The sequence below is a fragment of the Antechinus flavipes genome, chromosome 2, assembly GCF_016432865.1.
Source record: "Antechinus flavipes isolate AdamAnt ecotype Samford, QLD, Australia chromosome 2, AdamAnt_v2, whole genome shotgun sequence".
In the NCBI taxonomy this organism is placed as follows: Eukaryota; Metazoa; Chordata; class Mammalia; order Dasyuromorphia; family Dasyuridae; genus Antechinus; species Antechinus flavipes.
Window position 1 is genome coordinate 495604261 of NC_067399.1, and position 14443 is coordinate 495618703.

Consider the following 14443-nt stretch of genomic DNA (forward strand, 5'->3'; position numbering starts at 1 on the left):
TCCTCCTCTGAAAATAGGGGCAGCAGTCCTGCAAGTGGCAAGGGCCCGGACTCCCAGCCCGGGGCCCAGGCCCAAAGGGGCCTCTGCTCAGCCTGAGCCCTCCTCTGTCCCAGGGGGAGCTTGAACCAGAGCATTGCCAAGCCTTCTCCAACCGCCCCGGGATCCTGCCCCTCCAATCCCAAGGCCCTGCTCCCTTTATTACTACTGCACCAGACTCCCAGGAGCACCAGCCAGAGCCAACAGGACCAAGGAAAGAGTAGGCTCAGGACAAGTGCAGAAGATGGAGCTGTTCTCCCTCTCTGGCCGGGTGGAGGAAGAGGCAGTGTGCTCAGGAAAGAGGCCCCAAACGGGGACACGCCATGTCCGAAGGGCCGAGGCAAGCTCAGCCCCAGGGAGTGTCCCTCCGTTTACCTTGGAGTCCAGGTCTCCTCCGTGTTTGGATTTTACTTGGCTCAGAGGTGTGTGGGAGGGGAGGGGGGAAGCACACATAAGACAAGGTATCTTCTGGTAGCCCCTGGGCCTCTAATCTGTGATCCATGGAGATGTCCAGCAGAGGCTTGGAAAAGGGAGTCTCTGTGGCTACTTCCCTTATTCCCAACCTCCTAGGATAAGAAAAAACTGGACTCCAGGCAAAGAGAGATGGTCAGTGGACCATAAAGCATTTATTTCCAAACTATAAATAAAAGCTGCAAAGCAGCTCTCTAGGTTCTGAGGTCCCAGCCCCTCCACCTTCCCCTAGTTGGAGAATAGTCTAGAGTTCACATCTGCTTCCCTTAGTGATCTTGATTAAACCCTTAATTATGACAATTCTTGTCATAATTCTTGGTCTAAGAGGTCTTAGGGAACCACTCTAGGGAACCAGCCCATTCTCATCCTCCACTGTGACCCCCCTCCCAAGTCTTGGACTTTCCAAGACTCGGTAATATAGCTTCTCCACCCTGATGGTCCATACAGCTCTCATTTGGTCCTGGATACCAAGAACACTACCATAATGGCCATTTTATCCCAACAATTTCCACATTGATACATTATATCAGCTGAGTCCCAGTCTGGGCATCACAGAGCCCACTGCTGCCCGTCTGATGAGGCAGGACACTTGCATCTGCCCACACGGTTGGCTACCAAAGGTGTACAAGGAAGAATCAGTGCAGGAAAGGGGGGAGGGGGGAGAACACGCTTCTGGCACTACCAGTCAGGCAGGTCACTACTGTCCCTGGGCCACAAAGTATTTTTCCCCTTCATCCTCATCTTCCTCATCACCAGGCTCCCTGTTGCGGAGAAGTAGCTCCAGGTCAGAGCTGGAGACAGGCCCTTTGTGGGGCTTAGGACCACTTTCACCTTTAAAGATAAAGAGAGAGAGAGACAATTACTAAACTTGGACTGGCCTTTTGGCTTTTGTGCATCGAAGCACCCAAGGCTCCTCCTGGAGCCACAGACGGAAACCAAATTTGCACTTGCTGAGCCACAGAGACATATCCGCCCACCTGTTCTGCAGATGCCGGTGCTTCCCCGAAAGGGGTGGAAGTGCAACTAGGAGACATATTTCCTGCATTAGATTAACAGTTTAAACTAAGAATCTGGGGGACTGGTAAAGTACAATCCAGCAGGGACTATTGCAGGAAACCAAGAACAATCTGTTCCATCCTCACAGGAAGGAAGACCCCTCAAGTGGGTACACAGAAGATGCCATTAAGGAGTTAGAGATCCTAAGTGGCACTCTATATTACCTTTGGAGTTGAGGGCTTTGAGAGTGATATGGAGAGATATCCCAGACAGACAGAGGGCAAAGCCCAGCCAGTTCAACAGGCTGATCTGGTCTCCCAGCAGATGAGCTGCCAGCAGCAAAGTACAGACTTCCTGGGCAGAGAGATAGGAAGCAAAAATATGATTGGCAAGAGGAGGTAAGTTACTCTTCTCCTCAGGAATTCAAGTCTTTGGAATGGCACAAAAACAGGACTGATAAGAAAAGAAAGGTTACAGAAAAGTACTAATCTTTAGAGAAAGAATAATTACTTATGTGTATTTAGAACTTTACAGAATATAGAAAATGACATCTTTTAAAAAGATCCTTTCATAAAATCAAAATGGCAACTGGGAGCCAGAAGGGGAAAGGAGAGATGAAGAACCTTAAGCACTGGATGCCACTGAACAGAACCTTATGTTCCATGTGATTCTTTCATTGAAAGCCTAAAGCTCTGGAAGCTCTTTAATGCTCTACAGGGCGGACAGACATGTAGCTCTCAGATTAATGATGAATGCCAAGGTGCCTCCTTAACCCATATATGTACACATGTACAAACCTATTGGCTATGAGGTGGCCTTGGATAAAAAAACAGGACTCAAATTCTAACTCTGCTACTCCAAAGGGGCACTTTAGGCAAATGACTTCACTTCTGAGACTTTATTTAGAAAAAAGACTAGGGGAGAAAGGAGGCATATTGGACTAGATCTCTGAAGTTCTTTTCAGACCTATAGTCTATGATCTTGGGAAGATATGTGCAATCCCCAGTAAAACAATACTTAAGGTCTATCCCAGTCTTTGGGACACAAAGTTCTTGTCCTTGGGAAGCCTCTCCCAGCTTCTTGGCCTTTTCATGATATTGGGGGAGGTAACATGGCATAAAACATAAGTGTGTTGGACAAAGTCAGGAGATAGGGTTCAGATCTCTGACTAGACACTTGATTGGAAATCTTAAGTCCTTATTATAGAGTGCTATAATGTTAAAAGTACACTTCTGTTTCCTCATACTAAAATGAAGTCAACAATCTTTGTACTGATGATCTTAAATGAATATTAAGAGGAAAATGCTTCATAAACCGGAATGTGATGATCTGGCTTGTTATCCAGGGGCGCAGACCCTGCTTTCCACTGGGAGCCCATGGAGATGGCAGCATGCAGTGTTTACAGGCAAACAACCTGGCAGCTCTGACTCCCAGCTCTGCTCCTTACTCCCTATGTGATTTCTGGCTTGCCAAATCCCCTCCCTGGGTCTTGATTTCTTTGTCTATGGAACAAGGGAGCTGCTGATTAAGGTTCCCTTCAGCTCTAAATCTTACAACCTACCTTAAAAATCCCAGCAATGGAGAGGGTCAGGCTAGAGGTTCTGGAAACTAATAGGAACTCTGAAAAGCCCAAGCCGAAGGCAAGAATGCCACCAAAGAAGAGTGTCCCAAGTACTCCCAGGAGGAGCCCTGGATCCTGGAAGCGGAAGATCTTCTCCGATGTAGACAAATGCAAGCCTGAAAAGGACAGGAAGAGAGACTGGTGCCGAGGTGCCGATGTGTCCATGTTTCTAAGAGAACTCTCCCAGAATGGGAGAGAGGGGCAATAAGAAAAGGGGGTGAGCTCTCTGTCACCTCATACACACCCAGAATGTCCTTTAATGGCAGGAACTGACTTTTGTTTTGTCTTTGTCTCCTCAGCACTCAGAGAAAGATGCCTTGGACACAATAGTAGCTTAGTAAATATTTGCCAAGTTGAATGAAATTTAAAGTGAGATTTGCCATCATCAACTGATATTTCCTCAACATCAGTTGTGGAAATAGGGCTATCTAAGGCCCTGGAAAAGTAGATCTGAGGCAAAAATAATGTTGCAGAGATTAAATGTTTATATATTTAGAGCTGGAAGGAGCCTTAAAAGTTGTCTAGGTCCAACAGGACGATTTCAGAAAGGCCTGGAGAGACTTACATGAACTGATGCTGAGTGAAACGAGCAGGGCCAGGAGATCATTATGTACTTCAACAACAATACTATATGATGATCAATTCTGATGGACCTGGCTATCTTCAGCAATGAGATGAACCAAATCAGTTCCAATGGAGCAGTAATGAACTGAATCAGCTACGCCCAGCGAAAGAACTCTGGGAGATGACTAAGAACCATTACATTGAGTTCTCAATCCCTCTATTTTTGCCTGCCTGCATTTTGGATTTGTACAATATTTCAGAGTCCAATTCTTTTTGTACAGCAAAATAACAGTTTGGTCATGTATACTTATTGTATATCTAATTTATACTTTAATATATTTAACATCTACTGGTCATCCTGCCATCTAGGGGAGGGGATGGGAGGAAAGAGGGGAAAAATTGGAACAAAAGGTTTGGCAATTGTCAATGCTGTAAAATTACCCATGCATATAATTTGTAAATAAAAAGCTATCATAAAAAAAAAAAAAGTTGTCTAGGTCAATAATTCCATTTTGCAGATGAGGAAAATGAGGAGGAGAAAAGTTAAGTTGCTTATCCAAAGCCAGTCATGGCAGAGTTAGGATTCAAATATAGGTTATCTGACTGCAAATCCCACACTTGGGGAAAAGTGATCACCAATGGAAGTCTAGGAGAAAACAACTTAAACAGAAGCTCCAAGAAGTTAAAGCAGACCACCTCGAGGCTAAAGCAATAAAGGTCATTGTAGGGACTACTTTAGCATTGATCCTGAAAGGAAATGTCCCCCTAAAAAGTAGAGATGATAGTCTCTACTCCAGGTCATCACTGGAGGTAGCTGTGGTGAAGTAGAAAGGACCCTGCATTTGCAGTCAGAAAACCCAGACCTAGAAATAAAAGCTAGGTCTTTCCTGTCCTACTACCTCTGTGATACTGAGCCAAATGGCTTTGCCTATCTGGGCCTAGGTATCTTCAACTCTACAGCAGGGTTAAAAAGACCCACACCACATACCGTATTGGGAAACTCAATGAGGCAAATTTATTTAGTAACTCTATTCCATAGCCAGAGGTAGTCAAGAGACTTCTGGGCCCAGACTAGGTATCCTGCCATCTGTACAATTGGTCTAAGCCTCTTAGTCTAAAACAAGAATCCTGGAATTCAAAGCTGGGAGGAATCCCAGATGATATCTAGTCCAATTCTTTTATTTTACTGATGAGGAAACCAAGGCCCAGAGAGGGAAAAGCCAAAGAGGTATTAAGTAGGAGAACTAAATTTCAAAGGAGAGTCCTCCAATTGTTCTTTCCACTGTGACTTCTGTTCCCATTTACCTCATATTCAGGAGGATGACATATAGGCCACATTCAAAAAGTACTTTTTCTGTTTATGTCTCAAATAGGCTTTGTGCTCTCTGGAGCAGAGTATTACCAGGGAAAAAAAAATCCAAGCAGTCGTGGTAACCAAAGCCAATAGAATTCCAATGTAGGCCATCAGGCTTGGTGCTAGGCTCAGCATTACTGCAAGAGCGGCAGCAAATTGAAGGGAGTTTGGGGAAGAGCATAAGTAAGGAAGGCGCTTGGGGGATTAATTTAGCAGAAAAGATTAAAGGAACTAAATCCATGCAGCTTTGCTAAGTGACGACTAAGAGGGGCATTATGAGGAGAGTTTGCAGAGATGTGAATGGTATAAACATCAAGAAAGGAAGGACGAGATCTCTGTGTGGTACAAGGCACTATAATGAAAGAATGGGGGGAAATGCAAAAAGGGAAAATTTTGTGGACTCTATTTCTGGAAGAGCCCAGGACATTCTGGGCAGCTCCAATTGTTAGCAAGTTTTTCCTTAATGGAAGTGAATTCACCTTGCTGTAACCCATTGCTTCTAAGTCTGTCCTCTGGGTCAAGCAAAACAAGTCTAATTGCTTTTCCACATGATAGAACCTGAAGACAGAGATTGTGCTTTCCTCCTCCTCCACTCTAAGTCATCTCTTATGGCTAAATAACCATGATTCTTTTACTTCTCCAGATCTCAGTTTCCTCTTCTGTAAAATGAAAAGGGTGGGACTAGATGGTCCCTAAGTTTTTTTTCCCAGGTTTAAATTCCATGATTCTTATTTGAACCAACAAAAACTCAGGGAAACCAAAACTATCTGCAGAGAATTGGTGACATTGCTAGTTGAAGCTCAAAGGTCTCTTGCCTATCTCTAGCAATCAGTTAGTTCATGCAGTTAACAGTTAATTGCTGATATTTATTTAAGGGTATATAAAGCCCTTTACCTCATTACCTCAAGCATCATTCATAGATGTTTTAGAGGTAAAGAAGTCTCTTGTCTGCTCCCCACCCCAAGACAAGCTCCAGTTTGTGTTAATTGCACTGTGAAATGTGGCAGCAAGAATTGAACATAACATTATGATTTGTCCAGAGTCCTGTTTTTAGACTAGAAATGGATATTAGACAAATGTTTGTCTATGATGACAGGAACTCTGGGTAATAGGCAAAGGCAAAGCTGAAGAAAGACCTTAAAATACATTCAATGGCCCTCAACTAACAGGAAGAAGAAGGAAGCTATGGTAAATCTCAGGCTGCAAAAATTTTATTTTCTCCCTTTACCTGCCTGAGAGGTTGGCAGCTGGAAAGAAACTGTTCCTTTCCTATTCCCTTTTGTCTAATGTGACAACCCAGCATACCTTCAAAAACAGCAAAAAGGGGGAAGAGTCCCAGAAACATTAGTGGTTGCAGATGGTACATGGTGTCAATAGGATTTTGGAGACCTGAGCAAGAGAGAGAGAAAGATCAGCCATACTAATCCAAGGAGCACTTTCCCCACATTATTCCACCCGTGGAATGCTCTGAATATACTCACCTAGTTCAGCTTTCTGTAAGAGGATCTGGGTAAGGGTCCATCGAATTCCCCCAATGAATGAGGCCCCTAATACTAGGGCAAATCCCTCTCCATTAAACTGTGTGGACTTATAAGTAAACATGAAGAGGCCACCAGCAATAAGCAGGACCACCAGGACCAATGCTGCCCGCTGTAAGGATGGGAAGGCACTGTCTATCATCTTGAAGGACCCAGATTTGAAAGCAGCAGCAGTAGGATAAATAGCTCACAAGATTATTCTCGATCATTTCATTTCACAAAAGAAGAAATTACAACCCAAAGAAATAAGCCAATTGCCAATGGTCACAAAAAGCTCATATTAACTTTTATATACCACTTCAAGATTTGCAAAGTGCTTTCCTCCTAAGAACTCAGAGAAGTAGGCAAAAAAGCCCATTAAATAACCCATTTTTTTCAAAACCAAGACTCAGGAAAATCAAGGTTGTGCAGCTAATGAACAGTGCAACTGGGACTTGAACCCAAGTTCTCTGACCCTCAAATCTACTACTTTTCTCACATCACCATCAAAGCTAACACATTTGGAATTATTTACTGCATCCACTTCCTGGGACAGGAAATTCTCCCATCTGCCTTTGATCTTCTCCTCTGGCCCCTCACCCTTCAAAGTAAGAAAGTTGTTTGGAGTGGACATGAGGAATCCTAGCATTCTATCAGGCCTGACACCGCCTGACACCATCTATATCCCACCACCCAGCCAAGGAAGCCCAGCCCACTTTCTCTTTATTCTGGATATTTATACTGGAAGGGACTGGATAGAGAGCAAAAGCAAACAGAGAAAGAGCTGAAGGGTAAGCTGGGGCCTCACCAGCTCCTCTAGCTTGAAGATCAGGGAGAAGATCAAAATGAAGAGGACTGCCGAGGACTTGGTCATTGTGTACCTGGAAGTGAAAACTGCAGAGTCACCCGCTGCTAAAGGGTCCATGGCTGTAAGCTACGCAAGAAGGGGAGGAAGAGGGGCCACACTTGCTTTTCCCAGGAGGGTGACTGGGCAGGTGAGTTCTGCTCATGACAGCAGAGTAGCCTGGGCCCAAAAGGTACTGAGAAGCCAAATTTGTCCAGACAGACAAGTGACCTTCAGTGGAGGGGGGGAAAAAAGCTGTGACTAAGAGGCCTGTGACTACTGTCAGGAGGGAAAAGCTGAATGTGACATTGAGCTTTCCTGATTCTAGGATCTACCTGCAGCTCAGGGAGGAGGTGGGGAGGAGGCATGAATTTTGCTCTCTTAAGCAAAGAATGAAAACAAGGACTACCTACCCCTCTCGTATCTCCCCCCACTGCCCACTGTGCCCGTTCCACAGAAGGATAATGCAGTCCCATGCATGCCAGTCAGTGGGTCATTTATCTTCCATCTCCCTCTTCTTTCTCATACCATGGCAATGACCAGTCTGTCTGGGTCCCCTGACTTCCCCACGCCGCCAAGACAGGCAGGCCCCAGGGCTCAGCACCCCGTATGCGCTGGGCTTACGGACGAGGCTGGAGTTTTCCAGGACAGCTGCTGGGGGCCAGAGAGAAGCTGAGAGCAAGGACTGATCCCAGAGTGGTGAGGCAGCCGGCCCATCAGTCGGACGTGAAGGCAGCCCGCTGGACAGACACAAAGAGCTCAAAGACTGAAGGGAGGGTGGTGGGGAGCAGGCCGATACTCACAGTGAGACGGTGATGTACAGGAAGCTCCAGTTAGACAGACCCACGTCAAGTGCCGTTGCCAATGCTACGGAAAGAAGAATCGGCCCTGGAGATGACCCTCCTCCTCCTGGGGGGCCAAGCTCACTAACTGAAACCAGCTGCAGAAGGGGTGAGTGAGATGAAGAGCAAGGGGCGTGCCCACCGGCTTACCCACTGGCCCCCACACAGTCACACTCACAGTCTAAGATGCCCGAAGGTAATACAAATCCCGCAGAGCGGGTAAAGGCAGTGTAGCAGAGTTGTCATTATCCCTCAGGAAAGCAACAGGCCAGACTTGTAGGGCTAACTCCTAATGTGAAACGCTTCCTGAGCACTCCCTGCTTGCAGCCCTCGGAGAGCTGCCTGGGACACGTGAGGTAACACCCCTGGTCCAGGATCCCACGGCCAATACGTGTCAAAGGTGGGAGACTCAGACCGCCTTGTGTTCACTCTGAAGCCAGCTCTTTAGTTACACCGTGCTATGGCTGCCTGTGACCACACGTGGACCTCCCTCGTGGGGGAGGCACCACAGGGGCCACCGGGCTCAAACAAGCCGGCTGAGGCTCAGAAGTGAAAATCTGCCCATGGTCACACTGCTCTGAGGTTCCAACTCCAGATCTACTAATTAAGTGATTAATTTTTACATTCATTTTTAAAGCTTTTGAGTTCCAAATTCTCTCCCATATCCCCACCCTCAACCCCTATTAGGAAACAACATATGAAATTACATAAAACATATTCATAAAAATCATGTTGTGAAAGCAAACATAGATCTCCTACCCTTAAAAAAAACTCCAACCCTCAAGAAAAACAAAGTTAGAAAGAGAGAATAAGAAAGCGAAAGAAGGAGATGGAGAGGAAGAGAGAGAGAGAGAGACTGCACAAACACCAACTCCAGGGAAGGTCGGAGCTGGGGCAGTGACCATCTCCAGCTCTTCTGACACCCCAGCTGGGTCACCACCCATCCTGGCGCCCACACTGCCGCTGGACGTACCTGTGGGAGCTACTCTCTGGAGGTAGTCGGCCCAGCTCAGCACCACTCGGGGGCGCTGATGGCAGCACTGTGTCAACACTCGGGACAAAGCCGAGAAAAGGAATATCACTACCAAGTGAAGCAGAGTCATGAAGAGGGGGAAGTGGAAACTCTAGGAAGAATTTAAAATAGAACCGTCAGGCATTTAGGTTCCAGAAAAGCAGTTTTTTCCATTTTCCCACCTTTCAGGTACGTAGATATCTTCTCTAATCAGTACCCACTTGTCCCCATGCCCGCCAACCCTGGATTCACATTCCTCCACCACCACCTCAGACCCCAAGGGCGAGTTCTTGTGTTGAACATCACTGAGGCCCCAGAATTACCTTCATTAGCCATTTGTTGTAGAAGGTGATACCGATGGAGAAGCAGTAATAGAGGAGCACCAGCCCAAGAGTCAGCATCACCTTCCATATGAAGGTCAAGCCGAAGGTCCACCTCCCCATTGGCAGCAACGCAATTTCCCAAACACCTTTTTGTCTACTGGTGAGCAGCAGAGGTGGGACTGAGCAGCTACTGCCCTGGCCAGACTCTAGCCCTCTCGCTTGAAGCCAATACACAAAGTAAGAGTTGGCTGTGCTGGACCAAGAACTTCAGTGGAAACATCTCTCATCGGTGGTGGTTCTCTCCCAGTTGAAGACTTATATGGCCATATGATCACAGAAGTCCTGGGCTCGGCTGAGGACTCTCACCTGAGAGCTGGTGAATAGCATCTACCTCACCGTGGCTATCTTGATGCAGAGCTCACAGAATCCTGGATTTCTTGCTACCAAAAAATAAGAAAAGAGTTTGGGTTCATGCATTAGCATAACTATACACCTCCAGCAAATGTGTGCAAATCTTTCTTAACTTAGGTGTTTTAAAAGCAAGCTTCACCCTTGAAGGAGCTAAAAGACTAGGGGAAGAGCTTATGCCAAACACCAGCACAAGCTCCCTGACAATCTGATTTGGGGGGATGGAGGAGAAAGGGATATAGCAGTGAAGAGAGGTAGCTAGTTGGCATGGTAGATGGAGCGTTAGCCCCAGAGTCGGGAGGACCTAAGTTCAAATCTGGTTTCAGACACCTACTAGCTGTGTGACCCATGGGAAGTCACTTCATCCCAATTGCTTCCATGCCCCTCCAAAAAAATCTGACATAGGGAATAGTGTATCTTTAAATGGCTCAAAACCCAACCACAGCTCCCAGCTCCCATCTCTATATCTCTATTTTATGATTTCAACATTAAAAAAAAAATTTAAACCAACTACCCCCAAAGCATGGTATTTGGTTAGTTATGACAACTCATTTTTGTTTGTGGATCATAAAAGCCTAGACATAAAGCCAGGAGGAATATTAGAGCACATTTAGTCCAACTCCCTCCTTTTACAAATGGAAAAAACTATGATTTGAAAGGTTCAATAATTTGATTAAGGTCACGTGGGCGGTAAAGAGAGCTAGTACTTGAAACTAAGTCATCTGATTCCAAATCTAGTATCTGTTCTCAATATCATTCAATAAGAGGCAATAGTCATTAAGATCAAGTATTGGTTGTCCCCTTCACTCTCATCTGGTACAACTGTTCAGTGCTGATCAATGACCCACAAGATGGGAATGTAGGAAACATTTGGGTTCTACTCAAATCCCACCTCCACCAAACCTTCCCTGGCTCTTCAAGCATATGAATTCCTCTGTTGTGTGTGGCTTTTTAAAATATTCATTTAAAATTCCTTGAAGTCACAGCACCATCAAATAATAGCAGATAGACTGTACAATAGCATCATTTTACTCATTTGAGGAAAGAGAATAGGAAGAAAAAAAAACAAAACAATTGTCCGAAGTTCCCTAGTGAGCTGGAATTAAGAGTCCAAATCTCCTGATTCCCAATCCTCAAAATAGTCAATTTGAAGGAAATGGGATGCAGAACAGAGTGTTAAGATGTCAAAGCTAGAAACAATTTCATTAAGAGACTAATCCATTTCCTTCTCCAGCTCATTTTACATATGAGGAAACAGAGGCAAACAGGACTGAGTAACTTGCCCAGGATCACACAGCTTGTGTCTTTTGAGGCCAGATGAGTTTTAATTCCAGGTCTGGCACTCTGTCCACTTTGCCATTCAGCTGTCCATTATATAACACCTACTATGAGACAGGTACTATGCTAAGCATTCTAGAAATATTACTTCATTTAATCCTGACAAGCAGCTTGTAAGGTAGGTAAGAGCATACTAAATTTCAGTGAGAGGTTAGTGAAAATATATATATACACATGTTCACACACACACATCCAAGGTGAGGACAAACTAAATGTCAGTTAAAAGTTAGTGAAAAGATATTTTTTTTTTCCAAAAGCCCCTGAAATCTGTTCAAGGACCTTCAGTTAAGAACCTTTTTTCTAGGCCACCCTCTAGTTCTAACCTTGAGAAAACTGAGGTGAGCAGAGGTTAAATAACTTCCTCAAGGTCAAAGAACATAGTAGAACCAACAATCTCAGGACCTCTGAGTCCATATGGAGAGCAATCACTGAATCTGGACTTCTCTTTGCTTAAATGTTTTTACAAGGAAGAGAGGATTCCTGAGGCCCCTAAGGAGAGGACTGGGAGTAAGACCCTTAAGAAGTTAATGACTTCTGCAAACATATATTGTATCTAGGATATACTGCAACATATCCAACATATAAAGGACTGCTTACCATCTAGGGGAGGGGGTGGAGGGAGGGAGGGGAAAAATCGGAACAGAAACGAGTGCAAAGGATAATGTTGTAAAAAAAAAAAAAAATTACCCTGGCAGGGATTCTGTCAATATAAAGTATTTATTAAATAAAAATAATTTAAAAAAAAGAAGTTAATGACTACGGTGTAAAAAAAAAATTTTTTTTAAAGGCAACAATAAAACTTTTCTTAAAAAAAAAAAAAAAAAAGGTGAGAGACTAGTCCAGTTACATTTTACTTTAAACAGCCCAGAGAAAGGAAATTACTAGTCCCAATGACTAGTTTTTTTTTTTTTTTAACAATCCTTTATTTCCTGCAAGATTTTTTTCTCCCCAAGTCTTCCCACCATCTTTATCAATATCTAGTACACAATAAACACTAAATAAATATTCGCTGAACCAATACTAAATAAATATTCGCTGATGCAAAGAGCATTGATTTGGAAAGAGTTGAAACCTAGTTGGTTCTGGGTCATTTCCCCGTTCTAAGACCAAAGATTTGCCGTTCATAACATTTCCGGGCTGGACTCGATGGTCCCAGAGGACCCTTTCAAGAAAAGGCAAGCCAAAAAGCATTTATTACGCGCCTTTGAGCCAAGCGCTGGTGATTCAAAGACGGGGGAAAACGTTTCTGACGTGGAAGTTAGAGTCGAATACTCCTGGGATGCTGGCGAATGGGCTACTGTAGGGGGAGAACTGAAAGAAATCAGTTTTCTGACCGCCGCCGCCCGCTGATCTGACTGAGGAGGAAACTGAGTCCGGGGAGAGCTCAGGTCATTCCCCCGAGCCTCTAGAACTCCCCGGGCTTGGGGGGAGGGGGACGGGAGAAGCCGGGCGGAGCCTCTCAGGTGCAGCACAAATCTGAGGGGCCCCGAGGATTGTTACCCCTGGACAAGGACGGTACGGGGTGTCGTCCTGGGCCTGGCCCCGGAGGCCTCCCCGGAGGCAGCGGCCCGGCGCCAAGGCAGGGGACCGGGAAGCAGGAGGTGCTTCCTGCTAGCCCCGGGCTATGCCTGCAGGATCACCGGGCTCTCGGCTCCCCGCCCGGCACCGCCACGCCCTCGGGCTCCCCGCGGCAGCGGCCCGGCCAGGACGCCGCCCTCACCTGCCTTTCCTTCCCATTCTCTCGGGCCCCTGGCGGTTGCCTCGGCCCCGACCCCAGCTCACCTGCAGCCAGGCAGCTCTAGACGTGGCTCCTCCTGCCGGAAGTGCGAACCCGGCTTCTGCAGCCGCCATATTGAGAAGGCGGGGAAAGCACTTCCGGCGGAAGCTACGCCTGCCCTCGTGCTGCTCCTGCCCTCCTCTTCCCTCCCCTAGAGACCCTGGAGACCCTGGGGTCGAGCTGGCTTCGAACCTGGAGCTGGCAGTAGAGGGAGCGTGGGGGCGGGGCAGGCTTGGTTTCTAGCCAGACTGAGACAGGACACAGACAGGCCCCTTCAATGTGCATATCCCTCAGTTCTAGACTAGGAGTTCCTTGAGGACAAGGTCGTATCAGCTCAGTCCAGTGGCCCCGGATCTCATTTAAAGTTCTCTCCGAAGGTGTTGATAGCACCCCATTCTTGTCTGCTCATCTGGCGCACTCCATCTATGACCTCCCATAAGCTGTCCTTCACAGGAAGAGCAAAAAGCCTTCCAAGTTTTCTCTGACCGCCCCATCTTTTCTCCCTAGCTGACAGTTTCTTCACGATAAGAAAATCGGCTGCCAAAATTTTCTGAACATGACCTCATCACTTCCCTTTTCCGTAAACTCTAGTGGCTTCCCATTACCTCCAGAAGCGAATATAAAGTCCTGTTTGGCTCCCGAAGCCCTCCCTAAGCCGGCTCCTTCGTACCCCTCGAGTCTTCTTCCACTTCTCTCCTATCCACGTACTCTGCCATCTTCTCCTGACTGAGCAAGGACTGCCCCCCTCCCCTGGTATTCCCTCATTCATCCCCTCCTCCAGACTTAAGATCCCAGCTGAGGTCCCCCAGTCCTTCCTAGTTTTCCTCCCATCCCTTATCTATCTTGTTTATATATAGTTCTTTGTGAGCACCTTGCAATTAGGACTTGTTTGATTTTTTGTCTTTATATTTAACTCCTCCACTGCTTCCCCATGTGCAATTCTTGTGTCCCACATTTTGTTGCCATGCACTGAGACCACTGTTTTCAACATTAATAATAGCATTTATATAGCACTTTAAGGTTTACAAGACACTTTTTATACATCACATGTCATTTGATCTTTACAGCAACCTTAGGTTCCTCATTTTTCAGAGAAGGAAACTGAAACTGGCAGAGGTTGTCACTTGTTCTTCTTCCAGTCTATCTATATCTACCACCCCATGTTCACCATTCAATCCACCACGTCACCTAACTGCCACAATAGTAACAGTGACTAGCCTAAGTCCCAGCACCTATGTTACAATCCACCTCTCCTCAAAGGTTCTTTAAGAGGGCTGGGAAGCCTCTATCCTCTTTCAATGGTTTAGCCTCCACTGATTGTGTTCCCTCAGTTTTAGTTA

The 14443-nt window shown here is 45.9% G+C and overlaps 1 protein-coding gene across 3 annotated transcripts; it reads right to left on the bottom strand.

The window, feature by feature from the left end:
- Positions 1 to 642: 642 nt before the first annotated feature.
- Positions 643 to 13197, bottom strand: SLC35C2 (solute carrier family 35 member C2). Of its 3 annotated transcripts, XM_051979954.1 has the most exons (10): positions 13109 to 13197; positions 9581 to 10020; positions 9219 to 9369; positions 8207 to 8270; positions 7368 to 7440; positions 6524 to 6692; positions 6348 to 6431; positions 3065 to 3240; positions 1728 to 1857; positions 643 to 1338 (listed from the first exon to the last, which is right to left on the bottom strand). In XM_051979954.1, exons 2-10 carry the CDS (start codon positions 9698 to 9700, stop codon positions 1205 to 1207), a joined length of 1101 nt encoding a protein of 366 aa, XP_051835914.1. In that variant the 5' UTR covers positions 9701 to 10020; positions 13109 to 13197; the 3' UTR covers positions 643 to 1204. The 3 variants fall into 3 exon arrangements, with proteins under 3 accessions (XP_051835914.1, XP_051835916.1, XP_051835917.1); XM_051979956.1 differs by lacking the exons at positions 9581 to 10020; positions 13109 to 13197 and having other exon boundaries at positions 8028 to 8270; positions 9219 to 9253; XM_051979957.1 differs by lacking the exons at positions 9581 to 10020; positions 13109 to 13197 and having other exon boundaries at positions 7932 to 8270; positions 9219 to 9253.
- Positions 13198 to 14443: the final 1246 nt, after the last annotated feature.

Coding starts and splice junctions, on each gene's coding strand:
- SLC35C2 (XM_051979954.1), bottom strand. CDS start 9,700: ATGGGGAGGTGGACCTTCGGCTTGACCTTCATATGGAAGGTGATGCTG. Junction 3,241..6,347: donor CCTTTTTGCTGTTTTTGAAG/GTATGCTGGGTT, acceptor TGTCCTTTTCAG/GCTTGCATTTGTCTACATCG. Junction 1,858..3,064: donor CCATTGCTGGGATTTTTAAG/GTAGGTTGTAAG, acceptor CTCTCTGCCCAG/GAAGTCTGTACTTTGCTGCT.